This window comes from Protomyctophum parallelum, assembly GCF_964188405.1.
Source record: "Protomyctophum parallelum genome assembly, chromosome: 10".
NCBI lineage: Eukaryota > Metazoa > Chordata > Actinopteri > Myctophiformes > Myctophidae > Protomyctophum > Protomyctophum parallelum.
Genome location: NC_139704.1, coordinates 44,084,567 through 44,098,874, shown reverse-complemented (window position 1 = coordinate 44,098,874; position 14,308 = coordinate 44,084,567). Strand labels below are relative to the sequence as shown.

Sequence of the window (14,308 nt, the reverse complement as noted above, 5' to 3'; positions counted from 1 at the left end):
GTCGATCTAACATCTGTCACACGTGCAACCCCTGTTATGCCCATACATGGAGACCCCTGACAATCCCTGTCAACAATATTAAGCCCATATATGGGAATATCACAAGTAAAACGCGCAAACGCGGGAAGCGAACGCAGCTCGTAAATTACAACAATTACTGTGTGTGTGTGTGTGTGTGTGTGTGTGTGTGTGTGTGTGTGTGTGTGTGTGTGTGTGTGTGTGTGTGTGTGTGTGTGTGTGTGTGTGTGTGTGTGTGTGTGTGTGTGTGTGTGTGTGTGTGTGTGCGCGCGTGCTACAGCTGCGCCCTCTGGTGGCGGGCGGGTGGTGTCACAGCGGGACAGACACACAGACACACAGACAGACAGACACGATCTGCAGGGTCTCATTGCGAACGCAGTGAGCCACTTACTATGACAGCAAGGGCTGAATGTCTGTGTGTGTGTCTGTGTGTGTGTCTGTGTGTCTGTCCCGCTGTTACACCACCCGCCCGCCACCAGAGGGCGCAGCTGTAGCACACACACACACACACACACACACACACACACACACACACACACACACACACACACACACACACACACACAGGGCGCAGCTGTAGCACACACACACACACACACACACACACACACACACACACACACACACACACACACCCACACACACACGAGCTGCGTTCGCTTCCCACGTTTGCGCGTCTTACTTGTAGTTAGTGCTCACTGCATTCGCAAATATATGGCCATATTCTCATGATAACCAGTGTGGTTTCTGCGACGCGAGTCACACTTGCAAATGAGCCAAGTTGGTACAACACATATACATATACAGTATGTGGAGCTAACTATCACTTTATCTCCATATATGACGATCACGACCTCATCAAACCCTGCATAGCCATACATGGTTATGACATACTATGTAGATCTGCATATAGGTAGCCGGCCAGCAACTCTACAACCCCACAGGTTGAACCACTGTATACGACAGGAGAAGCTCTTTAACACACACACACACACACACACACACACACACACACACACACACACACACACACACACACACACACACACACACACAGTAGTAGAAACCATGAACGATGAATCCCAAACTCCCATCAGATGATTGCTAAGTAAATACTTCCAGGTTGTGATTAACATTTATTATCTGCTTTATCATCATCATGTATCATCATGTTTTGAAAAAATTATAATCAAAATCTACAAAGTAACTATAGTAACATAATGTTTTCAAATAAATGTAGTGGAGTAAAATTACTGACAGTAAAAGTACTGTCAATTGGTAATGCTGAAGTAAAGTAAAGATACCTCGAAATTGTACTTAACCCATTCTGAACGAGAACCCATTTTGGTGTCAGCATCATGTTATGCTTTAGCTATTGAAAAATAGCAGATCTACAAGCTCATATCGCACCACCGAGTGGCGCGATACGAGCTTGTAGGTCTGCTATTTTTGAAAAATCGATTTTTTTTGTAGAATCTGATCTCAGGTCAGAATGGGTTCATCAGACCCAGTGTGTGTCCAGTGGAAACCTCGTATGAATCTGATCTCAGGTCAGAATGGGTTAAGCACAGTACTTGTACTTATAGTTTGCTTCACACCACTGACGGTGAGTGCTGTATGAATAAGTTATCTCCATGCGGGTGTGGATCTGTGTATCAGAGAAATTATTAATTCGGGTGGATGGGCGGATGGATTATTTATGCATACATGCGGATCCTGGTGATATACTGATGTCAGGCGTCGGAGCCTATATCCGCACCTGTACTGTGAGATACTATCAAATTGCTAGCATAGCCTATAGCGCTCGCCCGGCGCGGTGGTAAATTGCTAGCATAGCCTATAGCGCTCGGCCGGCGCGGTGGTAAATTGCTAGCATAGCCTATAGCGCTCGCCCGGCGCGGTGGTAAATTGCTAGCATAGCCTATAGCGCTCGCCCGGCGCGGTGGTAAATTGCTAGCATAGCCTATAGCGCTCGCCCGGCGCGGTGGTAAATTGCTAGCATAGCCTATAGCGCTCGCCCGGCGCGGTGGTAAATTGCTAGCATAGCCTATAGCGCTCGCCCGGCGCGGTGGTAAAGTGCGTCTACGGTGTGCGGATGTTCTTTCTCTTCCTTGTGTTTGCCTTGATGTTCTGACATCCAGCACCTGGCCTAGGCATGTGTACAATCTTCTCTGTGAACTCTATGCATGCACACGCCATTTGGGAAAGAACTTCGGCCCCTGACCTACTTCCTTCACAGGTGTTACCGGGGCGGCGGTGGCTCAGGGGTAGAGTGCCTGGATGGTAACCGTAAGGTTGCCAGTTCGAACCCGGGCTCCCCCAGAGTTACTGTCGAAGTGTCCTTGAGCAAGACACTGAACCCCTAATTGCTCCCGATGTGCTAGTTGGTGCCTTGCATGGTTTCCGCTGCCATCGGTGTATGAATGGGTGAATGTAATGCACGATCTCTGTAAAGCGCCTTGGATAAAGGCGCTATATAAATGCACCATTTACCGATGATAGGTACTGGATGGGGTAACTCCCTCCCCCCCCTAAAAAAAGTATAATAATTAAATAATAATAATAAATAAATACAAATAAAAACAAACTAATCTCTCCCCGGACCAAGTGGAATTCCCGCATAGCCTCATAGCCTAGCAGTACATATTTGGTTGCCTCTGTGGGAGACCCATGGGTTCAAATCTTGGGTGCAAGTTGGTATTCATTTAGTGCTGTGTTTTGCTGTGTATTGTTGTGAAGTGCACAGAGACCCCTTGGGGTTGATGTTGCACTATAAATAAAAAATAAACTGAAACTGAAACTTCTCCAAGCAAGTGGAAGAAGCCATAATAATAACGAGCTACTGTAGAAACGAGCACCAAAAGCCCTTTCACCACAACATACGGTTTGATGTTTGGTGTCCCGGAAAATGTTAAAAGTTCGGTAGAAATCAAGGTTGTTTTTAAAAGAAAAGTGTTTTAAGAAAATGCCAGACTGTTGAAGGCTTTTAAACTTTTTCACAAGAGTGCCTTAGTTTCATCCATGTTTTGGAATCCACTTTGTCACCCAGTCGTAATGAGCAGTTTGTTAGGGTTGTTTACGACAGATGCGCTCTCCTTTTTCTCTTTTATTTTTGACATTATTTCAGGATGATAACGCCGGTATCCTTACGGTATAATTACGGTATATGTCGTGTTCATGTAATCACATCTACGTGACCATCTCTTCTTGGATTAATTTAGCAGCATTCCAAATAACTCCCTATGTTTCTTGGAACTCATTAATATACTGTAGTTACATCAGCTCCACAGCCGGAGAAGATGTCTTGTTTTTGCTGCTACTGTAGTTCTATGTGCATGTGCACTTGGCCAAGCTGAATGAGTTGAATGAAAAATGGTACAGTATGCTAAGGAAGCATTAGGTGACACGTCAGTGTGACAACAATTTATGGCTAATTGTGGATCTTGAGGAGGAGAGGATATTACGCTTGTTCAGCTGCGTGTGCTCACAGACACATCCACCACCGTCTGAGATGCACCGAAATGCCATCACAGGTGGGGAGCACAGAAACATATAAATCTGATCTGATCACAGGTGGGGAGCACAGAAACATATAAATCTGATCTGATCACAGGTGGGGAGCACAGAAACATATAAATCTGATCTGATCACAGGTGGGGAGCACAGAAACATATAAATCTGAGAACAAATGTACGTCCCTGACTTTTTGCTTGTGCAGGATTTACGTCTAAAAGTGCAAAGTTTGGGAGACATGGTTGCTTACAGGTGTACATTTCTCAGCGCTATATGACTTTGTTTCTGTTTATATTATTATTATGGAATTATTATACACTATAACTAGTAAATGAGTAAGTGTAATTAAACATAAATGCACAAAACGAGTACTGTGGACAATACTAAAATGTCATGTACATATTTATATGTAAAGTAAATTACGGTACATAAACTGAAACTACCAAATGCTATTTGAAAACGATACTTAATCAACAGGGAAACACTGGAACTAAATGATGAATGATAGTAGCCCATATCCCCTAGCTGCTGGTAGTAAAGTAACACAATTCCATCTGTGTCTCTAAAGGCAAGCCCGTAATACACTACTAGAAAACCCCCAAATCCCCACAACGTTATTTACGATGCTGTGCTCATCGGGTTGCAACTTGGATGGGGCTGAGTCGGCGGCTCAATCGAACCTCACAACGTTCGCCACGACAACTCGCTGGCTTTAGCTCGCTCTGTGGTGTCTCTCGTTGCTCAAGTTCGCTTCAGATGGAGCCCCTCCGTCGCAATCTATGGCGAGGATTTCACTATGTATGTGTTGCACTCTAAAAATAGATCTACAAGCTCACAATGAGTTGCGCTGCATGCGATGGGTTGTGTGTGAGCTTGAGATGAGCTATTTTCAGCATGCAGCGCAAAGTGTAAAATCAACCACAAACTGTAGATTTAGTCAACCTGCTGAATCATAGAGATTCCTCCCACACTTATGCGTCATAGTAAAAACAAAGGGCTTGTACAAAGTACACGTACTTTATGCTTCATACTTTATGTAGGGCATAAGGTTGGAAAGTATACTTTTTTTCTTTTGGTCCCCGAATAGCCCGGCCGTGTGTGTGTGATGTAAGTGGTCTCGAACAAGGCGAAGCCAGTCAATCAGTTTGGCTGTCAAGCTGTCTAACATGACCCCTGCTGACCTTCACTGCCTCATGCACTTTTTATCTGAAAACCATAGTCTATAGGAGCCCGTTCAGAGAGGCCAGGGTGTTATCGTGATTAATTAATGACGGGAGGGTCAGTGTTTTTGAGCTGCTAAAGTGCTCCTCACTCACTACCAAAAACCAGGACTATCTCAAGGAATTTCAGCACATCAAAAATGCACCAAATGACTCTAGTCTGCCAAGTACTGCTCTAAAGCTTAGAAAGGATTAACCCATTCTGACCTGAGATCAGATTCATACGAGGTTTCCGCCGGACACACACTGGTCTGATGAACCCATTCTGACCTGAGATCAGATTCTAAAAATGTCAGTCGTTGTTCGATGGCGCGATATGAGCTTGTAGATCTGCTATTTTTAAATAGCTAAAGCATAACATGATGCTGACACCAAAATGGGTGCCCGGTCAGAATGGGTTAAAACATTTTACCCTCAATTAATATTTACATACTGTACATTGCGTTGGAATAAATGGACAAACTGTATCTATAAATGTGGTTATAATATACAGTATATACAGTAGAGAGTACCAAATACCCTGATGTCACTCATTCATCCTCTGGGTCGCGGAGGTTTTTCTCTATGGAGAATAACATGAGGCGGTCTCTGCGATATTGTCTGGGAGACGGCTCTGTATCATTTACGATAGTCGCTCACTCATATTCGCTCTGTATCATTTACGATAAGTCGGTCACTCATATTCGCTCTGTATCATTTACGATAAGTCGGTCACTCATATTCGTCGGTGGTAACGTTAGTGTTTTCTCGTCGTCAGTTGATTCTTCCATATGAGTCAAACTGACGGGATCGTTTTATTTTCTCTTATTTGACACGATAATATGAGAAAAGTCTATGGGAATTCAGAATAGAATGACCCAGGTATAGATTGTGTAAAGTATGTAATGCGTTGGTGCTCTTAGTGGACATTTTGTGTAGTATAATCTATGAAACATAATTATGGCAGAATGATTATAATAATTTGGGTGCTTATGTTGCTGACATTTTCTGCACAGCGCGACACGTTGTGAGCTTGTAGATCTGCTATAATCAACACACAGCGGAGTATATAAATCAGGCTTTACGATGCCGTCAAGGCCTGCCAATAATATACATTTTAGTTTTCACAGATTTCAGATGACTAATATTATGTTTAGATTTTATTCAAAAGACTATGACTAAAACAAAATCAATATTTGCTGTCAGAATCAACACTGTGCATGCCATAACATCCATCTTCCACATGCTGTTGGAACGGAATAGGACTCTTTTAACCCATTCTGAACGGGCACCCATTTTGGTGTCGGCATCATGTCATGCTTTAGCTATTGAAAAATAGCAGATCTACAAGCTCATATCGCGCCACCGAGTGGCGCGATACGAGCTTGTAGGTCTGCTATTTTTGAAAAAAATCGAAGAACGACTGACATTTTTTTAATCTGATCTCAGGTCAGAATGGGTTCATCAGGACCAGTGTGTGTCCGGCGGAAACCTCGTATGAATCTGATCTCAGGTCAGAATGGGTTAATGCATTGTGTGAGTGTTGTTGATCCAAAACAAGCGAACGTCATGTACCTCTCTCGCCCACAAACATCATAAAGAGAAGTGGAGTGTAAAGAAAAGGAACCGAACAGGAGGCAGAATATTCATTGTTGGAGGACGAGTGCGGGGAGATAGTCTGAGACATAAAAGACGATGCATATTTACAGTACGAGCCAATCCATGCATTGTACACTACGGAGATCAACAGTATAATTCCAAAGAGATGGAAAAAGCCCAGCTTAGACCTCTTAAGTTTAACCCATTTTGGACCGAGGTCGATAAAAAAAAGGCTTCTAAATCCTAACATTTTTCAGAAAAACCCATGTTTCTATGTCAGTGGGTGCTCAACTTTTTTCATGTCAAGGACCCCCAGAATGATCTCTATTGGGCCACGGACCCCCATCTCAAAATATGTAGTTCCAGGGACCCCCGCCCCAGAAGCCAATATTATGATAAAAAATGTTCGCTCTGAAATATATATTCAAAGAGTTGCGCCACATTTTCACGACTTTTCAAAAATGGCAGACCTACAAGCTCGTAGCGCGCCACTCGGTGGCGCGCTATGAGCTTGTAGATCTGCTATTTTTCAATAGCTAAAGCATGACATAATGCTTGAGACACCAAAAGGGGTTCCCGCGCAAAATGGGTTAATGGAGCAAAACTCTGCAGGATATGCAAAAAGACCCTAACCACAAACAAACAAAAGACGGAACAATAGCACAGTTTCGGGATTAAAAGAAAACCGTGCACCGTTGAGCTGCTGCGTTCTCACTTCTCACTGAATTGGAACTAAAATGGCCTCCATGTGTACAGAACAATGGGGCCGAGCATAATGCAGTGTGACTACTGAGTGACTTGACTGAGTTCCAAAGTGAATAAAAAGGGCTTCTTTCTCTGCGAGGCGGCGGCCTGCTGCAGTGCTCCTGCAGGCCTTTGGCGCTGGGTGACAGAAGAGCATTAGGACACTGCTGCTTCACACACACACACACACACACACACACACACACACACACACACACACACACACACACACACACACACACACACACACACACACTTAATTTGCCAATACAAAATCCAATCGCCAATCAGTGTTGATTCTGTTGAAACTATGACGGAAAATGTTCATGAGGTTCAAAATGTCAAGGAGGTACTAGTGGACTATAGTGTTTGGTTTGGAGTCAGAGTCGCTCTACGAAAGTAGGCGATCTACAAACTCGGCGCTATATGCGCCGCATTGTGAGCTTGTAGATCTGCTATTTTCAGCACACGACTATAGTATAAATCGGGCATTTCAATGCCATCACGGCCGGCCAAAATACATTTTAGTCGACTAAAATCTTATAGTATATAGTATATAGACTAGACTAAAACAAAAACATTTCAGATGACAAAAATATGACTAAAACTGCATCCAAATGTGCTGTCAAAATCATATTTTTGTCTATACTCTACATGGCAGTAGAAAGTAGAAATGTGTTGCCCGAAAAGCGCAATGAGTGGATGAATATTTCATCATATTTATATGCTTATGCTCTGGTACTGCTCTGCATGCTTGGCGTGCACGTGTTTGCAAGACCCAGGGAGGGATCTGTCTTTTGACATTCATTGTGACGATAAATATTAGCCCCTGTATTACTGTAACCAGGGTCCCCATTTTTGGGATTGATAGGCAAATATTATTATAATTTTTTTCTCTCCTAAACGTCGAAACCGTTTTGAACATAAAAACATCTAAGATCTATACAAGCCCACAATGCGACGGATTGTGTAGTTGCGGTAACATATTGTCAAAGCAGGAGGCCACATTATGGAAGCGTTTATGAGCACAGGCGCTTTCCCTGACAGCGAACCAGAGAGAGAACTCAAATCTGTGACGACCCTAATGTGTTTTTATCTACTCTACTGTATATATAGGACCGACTTTGGGATTTATTTATCCCATTCTGACCTGAGATCAGATTCATACGAGGTTTCCACTGGACACACGCTGGTCTGACGAACCCATTCTGACCTGAGATCAGATTCTAATAATGTCAGTTGTTCTTCGATTTTTTTCAAAAATAGCAGACCTACAAGCTCGTATCGCGCCACTCGGTGGCGCGATATGAGCTTGTAGATCTGCTATTTTTCAATAGCTAAAGCATAACATGATGCTGACACCAAAATGGGTGCCCGGTCAGAATGGGTTATCCAGCACTATAACATGTGTGGGTCGGCTAATAAAACTATTTTGCCAACACAATCAGGTCCACGTCACATTCACTTTTCACACGTTTTTCCAACTCTTGCACACACAATGGGGCTCGATCTGCGTCAGTATACGAAGGAGATCACGGATTAGGATTAGGTGACCCTGCAGTCAAACACCTTTAGCCTTTCTGGCTGTTACAGAAGTACTTAATGTACCAGTATATACAAACTGAAGTTAAAAGGGGCTAGGGGGTGTACGTGATACGTGATTTTATTTTTTCCTTCCGTGTTAAATAAATAGCCTTATATTCTGATTTGTCAGCTCTCTCTCACCAGCTCTTTAGTTTTTCAGGTTGGAATGCCAATTTCATCTAATTATGAGAGATGAAGTCATGAAGGACAATCGCTATTATACATATATTTGAAAACATGAAATGGGACGGTCTGCATAACGAGTACTTTCTACTTTTGGTACTTTAGGTAAATGCCAATGATTTGATGCCAATAGTTTTATACTTTTACTCAAGTACATTTTTGAATTCCAGACTTTTACTTTTAATAGGGTATTTCTATATGGCAGTATTGATACTTTTACTTAACCCATTTTGGGCGGGAACCCCTTTTGGTGGTATGCATTATGTTATGCTTTAGTTATTGAAAAATAGCAGATCTACAAGGTCATAGCGCGCCACCGAGTGGCGCGCTACAAGCTTGTAGGTCTGCTTTTTTTTTTTAAGTCGTGAAAATGTGGCACAAATCTTTGAATATATATTTTTTGCTTCTGGGGCGTCCCTGGAACAACATATTTTCAGATGGGGGTCGGCGGCCAATTACATATAATTTTTGGGGTCCTTGACATGAAATATTGAGCACCACTGATATAGAAACTATCAGAGAAAACTGTCAGGATTTAGAAGACATTTTTTAAATTGAGAAAACTGTCAGGATTTAGAAGACATTTGTAAAATTGAGAAAACTGTCAGGATTTAGAAGACATTTGTAAAATTGAGAAAACTGTCAGGATTTAGAAGACATTTGTAAAAAATTTGAAAACTGTCAGGATTTAGAAGACATTTGTAAAAATTTAGAAAACTGTCAGGATTTAGAAGACATTTGTAAAATTGAGAAAACTGTCAGGATTTAGAAGACATTTGTAAAATTGAGAAAACTGTCAGGATTTAGAAGACATTTTGTAAAGTTTCGACGTCAGGCCTATAAATGGGTCAACACGTAAAACATGTGAGTTCTTGTTCCCACCACCGCTCCTGAAGGACACATGTTGGCCGAGCCCCACAAGACAATGCCTCTCAAGATGTTGTTCATTTGCTGGCTGGCGTCAGAGCAATCAGTGGATAATTCAACTGCTGCTTAATGGCAAGGTTGATCAGATGCTGGGATTGAATTGAACGCATCATGCGACTCACGGACAGCAGATGTCCAGGAAAGGACAAACCCATGGCGCCACTATCGACGCAGGGCAAAGAACATGCTCTGCAGTACAGTACGCGTCGGCCTACATGTACAGTACTGTATGATCCCGTTTACTGGGATTCGCCGTGTTCTCTCTCCTCCCGGAGGAATTGCACAGAGACATCCAACCGCTGATGCACTAAACGAGGCTTAATTTTAAAGCTGCGAATCCATGGCCTCCATACTGCTCCATGCCCAGGATTTGAACCCGCGGGTGCAGTGTGTCCGGCATGAGGCCATCTCAGAGCCACCGTGACCGTTCTGCCAGTATAAGGCATCCATGCTTTGTCGGTTCCAGATATTGAGAGGTCCAGAATATTGCATTCTGGACCTCTGGCAGAACTACTTGTGAAAGCATATTGTGTCCAACGAGCAAAGTATAATTAACCAAATGTATCTAACTCACCATATTCATATTTGAATGGTAAAGTATTTCTGTGCATGTACTGTATACGGCTACAGAGAGAATGCATGTAAACCTTCTGCTAAAGTCCTCCATTTCGATTACTGAGTAAATCATTTAAGGTCTGACATACTAAGCTCCGAGAAGAGGTTCCGTGTCAGGATAGGTTGAAATGGGTCGAGCCCTCCAAAGAGCAGTGGAGAAAACCCCTTTTTTTGCAGTATCATAATCCAAAAAGCAAAAATATTTCCTGAGAGATACTAGATGATAGAATTTAGAATCATAGCTTAGCTTTAATTTATTTGTATTTTTCGCCTGTGGGAAAAAAGGTGGTCGACGTCTCAACGGACATTTTTTCGTCATGGTTCTAGTCAATGAAACCTCGACACTGGCGTGAACAAGCCCACCCCCCCACGCCGTCTTTCCCTTTCATGTGTTGTTTTGCGAGGAGGCCACCCTGGACCAGACACTGAGAAGATCAAAGACAGCCTTGTTTGGCTGTTTGCAGAGCCTTTATTCCCCATAATGATCACCCACTCTGCCATCATGAAGCCACTGGAGACATGGTGCTCTTTTAAACCCACTGGTGATCTCCCAGTTATCCAGATGAAAACGGATTTATTCTGCCCCCCCCCTACACCCCCCCGGTCCCATCCGTCCCACCCCCCCCCCCCATCCACCGCCACTATAAATAGCAGCTTCGGGAAAGAGAGAGAGAGAGGAGAGAGAGAGAGAGAGAGAGATAACTAAGCTGTGCTCTTAAGCCGTTATTAACATGCTGATAGAAAAAATGTCAAATGTTGTTTTATGGGGCAAAGAGATTTCACCGCATATGAGCTCAAAGACTCTCAAACATGATACTCCGGCTGTAATAGTGTTTTCCATTTTTAATGAACGTAGCGGTGTTCACTAAATTCCATGATGGCTTTAAGGCCCTATAATACTGTTATGTCTATGAGAACGAAACACTGACTCCATTTACTGGGAGAAGAAGAGAAGATGCTTTAATGCAAACACATGAAGAGGACCTTGATATTCACTAATATTTCTTCAACAAAAGACATTTGTAAGACGTCTTACAAAACCCACACACACACAAAAGAAGTGTTAAACTACTTGAACCCAATTAAAGAGTCCTAATTCTCGGTGTGAACGTTCGAGCGAGAATAGCCGATCTACAAGCGCACAATGTGTCTGCTCTGCGCCGCGCCGTGAGCTTGTAGATCTGTTATTTCTTCCCGTGAAGACATTATTGGCCGGTGAAGAGGGGGAAAACCCTGGGGGGACTCCGGTCAACAAATTGATATGGGATTTAAGTGGTTAAATAAAAAGCGTGTAGCGTTTAGCAGCAGCGAGCCGCTGACCAGCAGTCCTTCACTGTAATGCTGGAGTTCCTCTATTCCACTTGATCAGAAAGCAGTTAGGCCTTCTCAAGGGTGTTATTACCACACATCCACAATGAAGCACTGCAGACATGCCCTATAGGCAGCGTTTATAGCATTCCCTGGTATATATATATGTGCTCATTCTCATTGTTTCTCACACGTTTCACGGCTCTGGGATGTGATACATATTTCCCCCTGCGTTTAAATCCCTGCTCTCCTGAAATGCAAAGCAACACAGCAGTGTTCATGGAAGGAAGGAAGGAAGGAAAGAAGGAAGGTGGTCATAATTAAGCACTATCATTGTGCTTAATTCACAGATATAAATAAATGTGATTGCTATGGTATGCATTTCTTCTTGGTAGCATTCTTGTAGTAGGCTATATACAATGGCCCACATTGCCCTTTTATTAACTTTGTGTGTGGGTGTGCGTGTGCGTGTGCGTGTGCGTGTGCGTGTGCGTGTGTGTGTGTGTGTGCGTGTGCGTGTGCGTGTGTGTGTGTGTGTGTGTGTGTGTGTGTGTGTGTGTGTGGTGCTGTACATTATTTGAACCAAGACTGTAATCATGGCATGCAATCTACAGCCTACTGTACACAAGCAGAGAAAAAAATCTAAAATTACTTTTCTCCCATTGGATTTTGAGGAATGCTGCTTTTTTGGCTATTTGTCCCTCAAAATGGCTTCCATTTGTTTGGTTTTTGTTTTTGTTTTTTTGTGCACAATTCTACTTCGTCTGAATGTTCCACTTGTGCTTGGCTAAGGATTTAACGCAGTTTCATACTATTATGTCTCTGAGTAATAACAATGTGCCTGCCTTCACTATATGACTCAAGATCACACTATCCTAACGCACTATCCTAACGCAGTTCATACTATTATGTCTCTGAGTAATAATGTGCCTGCCTTCACTTATATGACTCAAGATCACACTATCCTTGTATCACACTTAAGATTCACTCCTTCAGAGTGATAGACATGGCAGTTAAAGCTATAGACATGGCAGTTAAAACTAAGGACATGTCCTTAGTTTCCATCACTGTAAACTCCTTCTCCTGGATGATGGGCATAGATGCAAAGTATATACAAAAAAAACAACAAAAAAACAATCCTTCGATTTGTAAGCAACTCCTCTACTCACGGAGATCTGTGCAAATATACTTCCATTGTAAATGAATCGCGTTAATATTTCAGATTACATTGAATCGTAACCACATTGAATGTCACATTTGTACGTTTGAACGTTTTTTGGTTTGTGGGCATAATCCCACATGCCTCGCATAAAGCTTTGCTCTCACGGTCGACATCCCTATAATCTGACCTAGGACCAGTATCTGTGTGTGTTCTTTGTTTCATGAGCCAGCACACGGTATAAGCATGCAACAAGGGCAAAGGAGGATCGACTAATTGACGTGCACATTCGACACAGTCGCTAGAGTAGCTTATCTATACGCACACAACAACAACAGTCCTTATTGTGCTATAGTCTAGGTCTATGTCAGCGGAAAAACGAAAGCCTGAGCATGATACTCACCTTCCTTGGGAGGCCGTTTCACTTCGGCACTTAGATTGCAGACCTGCCCGGCCTGCAGCTGCGGGGACAGGCAGCCCTCCGTTTGGGGGTTTAAAGGCAGCACCACGTTGTTGAGCAGGAGCACCCCCTCCGACTCCCCGTCGCCCAGGTGCTGAGGACAGGTGCATTTGGTGTAGACGATCCCGCACGTCTCCACCGTCCCTTTCTCGGACTTGAGGCAGTTTTCCAGCCACGTGCAGAGCACCTGACAGCCGAACTGGCTGGGGCTGGCCTTGTTCAGCACCAGAAACTCCACCACGGACTTCTCCGCCTCCTCGACGTCCGGCAGCTTCTGAGGCGTCAATCCGTTGTCGTAGTCGTACGGGAAAACCCTCCGCAGCTGCACGAAGTTCTTGTCGTACTGCAAGAACACGTAGACGTTCTTGGAGTCGCACAGGTACACGATGGACTCGTTGACTTTGAGCAGCTCGTTGATCTTCTCGTTGGAGTAGTGGTCGAACTGGTACGCCAGCAGGGAGTGTTCGGAGCAGCTCAGGTCCCGTTTGTACAGTTTCAGGTAGATGCTGTATTTGGTAGGGTCCGGGTTCTCCAGTGTCCACGTACAGTTCGTGTAGTTCTTGGGAAACATCTCAGTCACCGAATATGATCCATAAATGACCCCCTTGACTAGAGTGGAACACCAATAATCTTGGGCACCAGTTAATCCAAACATAACCAGAAGATAGGTGGAAAATATATAAATCAACAGGTTGCGAACAGCCTTCATCCTATGTCATTTGGCCTGCATGGGAAGAGAGTGGAAACCAATTACATGAGAGGTATTAGAAAACAGAGGGAACATGCATGCATGACCAATGAGCCCGTCACATCCTGTTCATTTGGCTCATTTATTTCCTATCACTTCCTGTCATCAAGAGAAATGAACGCCACATTAAACCTGAGAAACATGTATTGTTTTGCATACCACAGTCTGTCCCTATTTACTGGCACACCATACTTTGGGCAAACACTGCCACCTCGTGGCGGCTTTCTCTATTTATTATTAATATATTTTGG

The 14,308-nt window shown here is 43.5% G+C and overlaps 1 protein-coding gene across 1 annotated transcript in view; it reads right to left on the bottom strand.

The window, feature by feature from the left end:
• adgrb3 (adhesion G protein-coupled receptor B3) overlaps positions 1-13,880 on the bottom strand; it is a gene marked incomplete at both ends in the record, with an annotated part of 259,513 nt that extends 245,633 nt beyond the window's left edge. The window contains one exon of the mRNA XM_083775051.1: positions 13,253-13,880. Within this exon, the coding sequence (XP_083631177.1) occupies positions 13,253-13,880 (628 nt within the window). The remainder of the gene's footprint in view (positions 1-13,252) is intronic.
• Between the last annotated feature and the right edge of the window lie 428 nt (positions 13,881-14,308).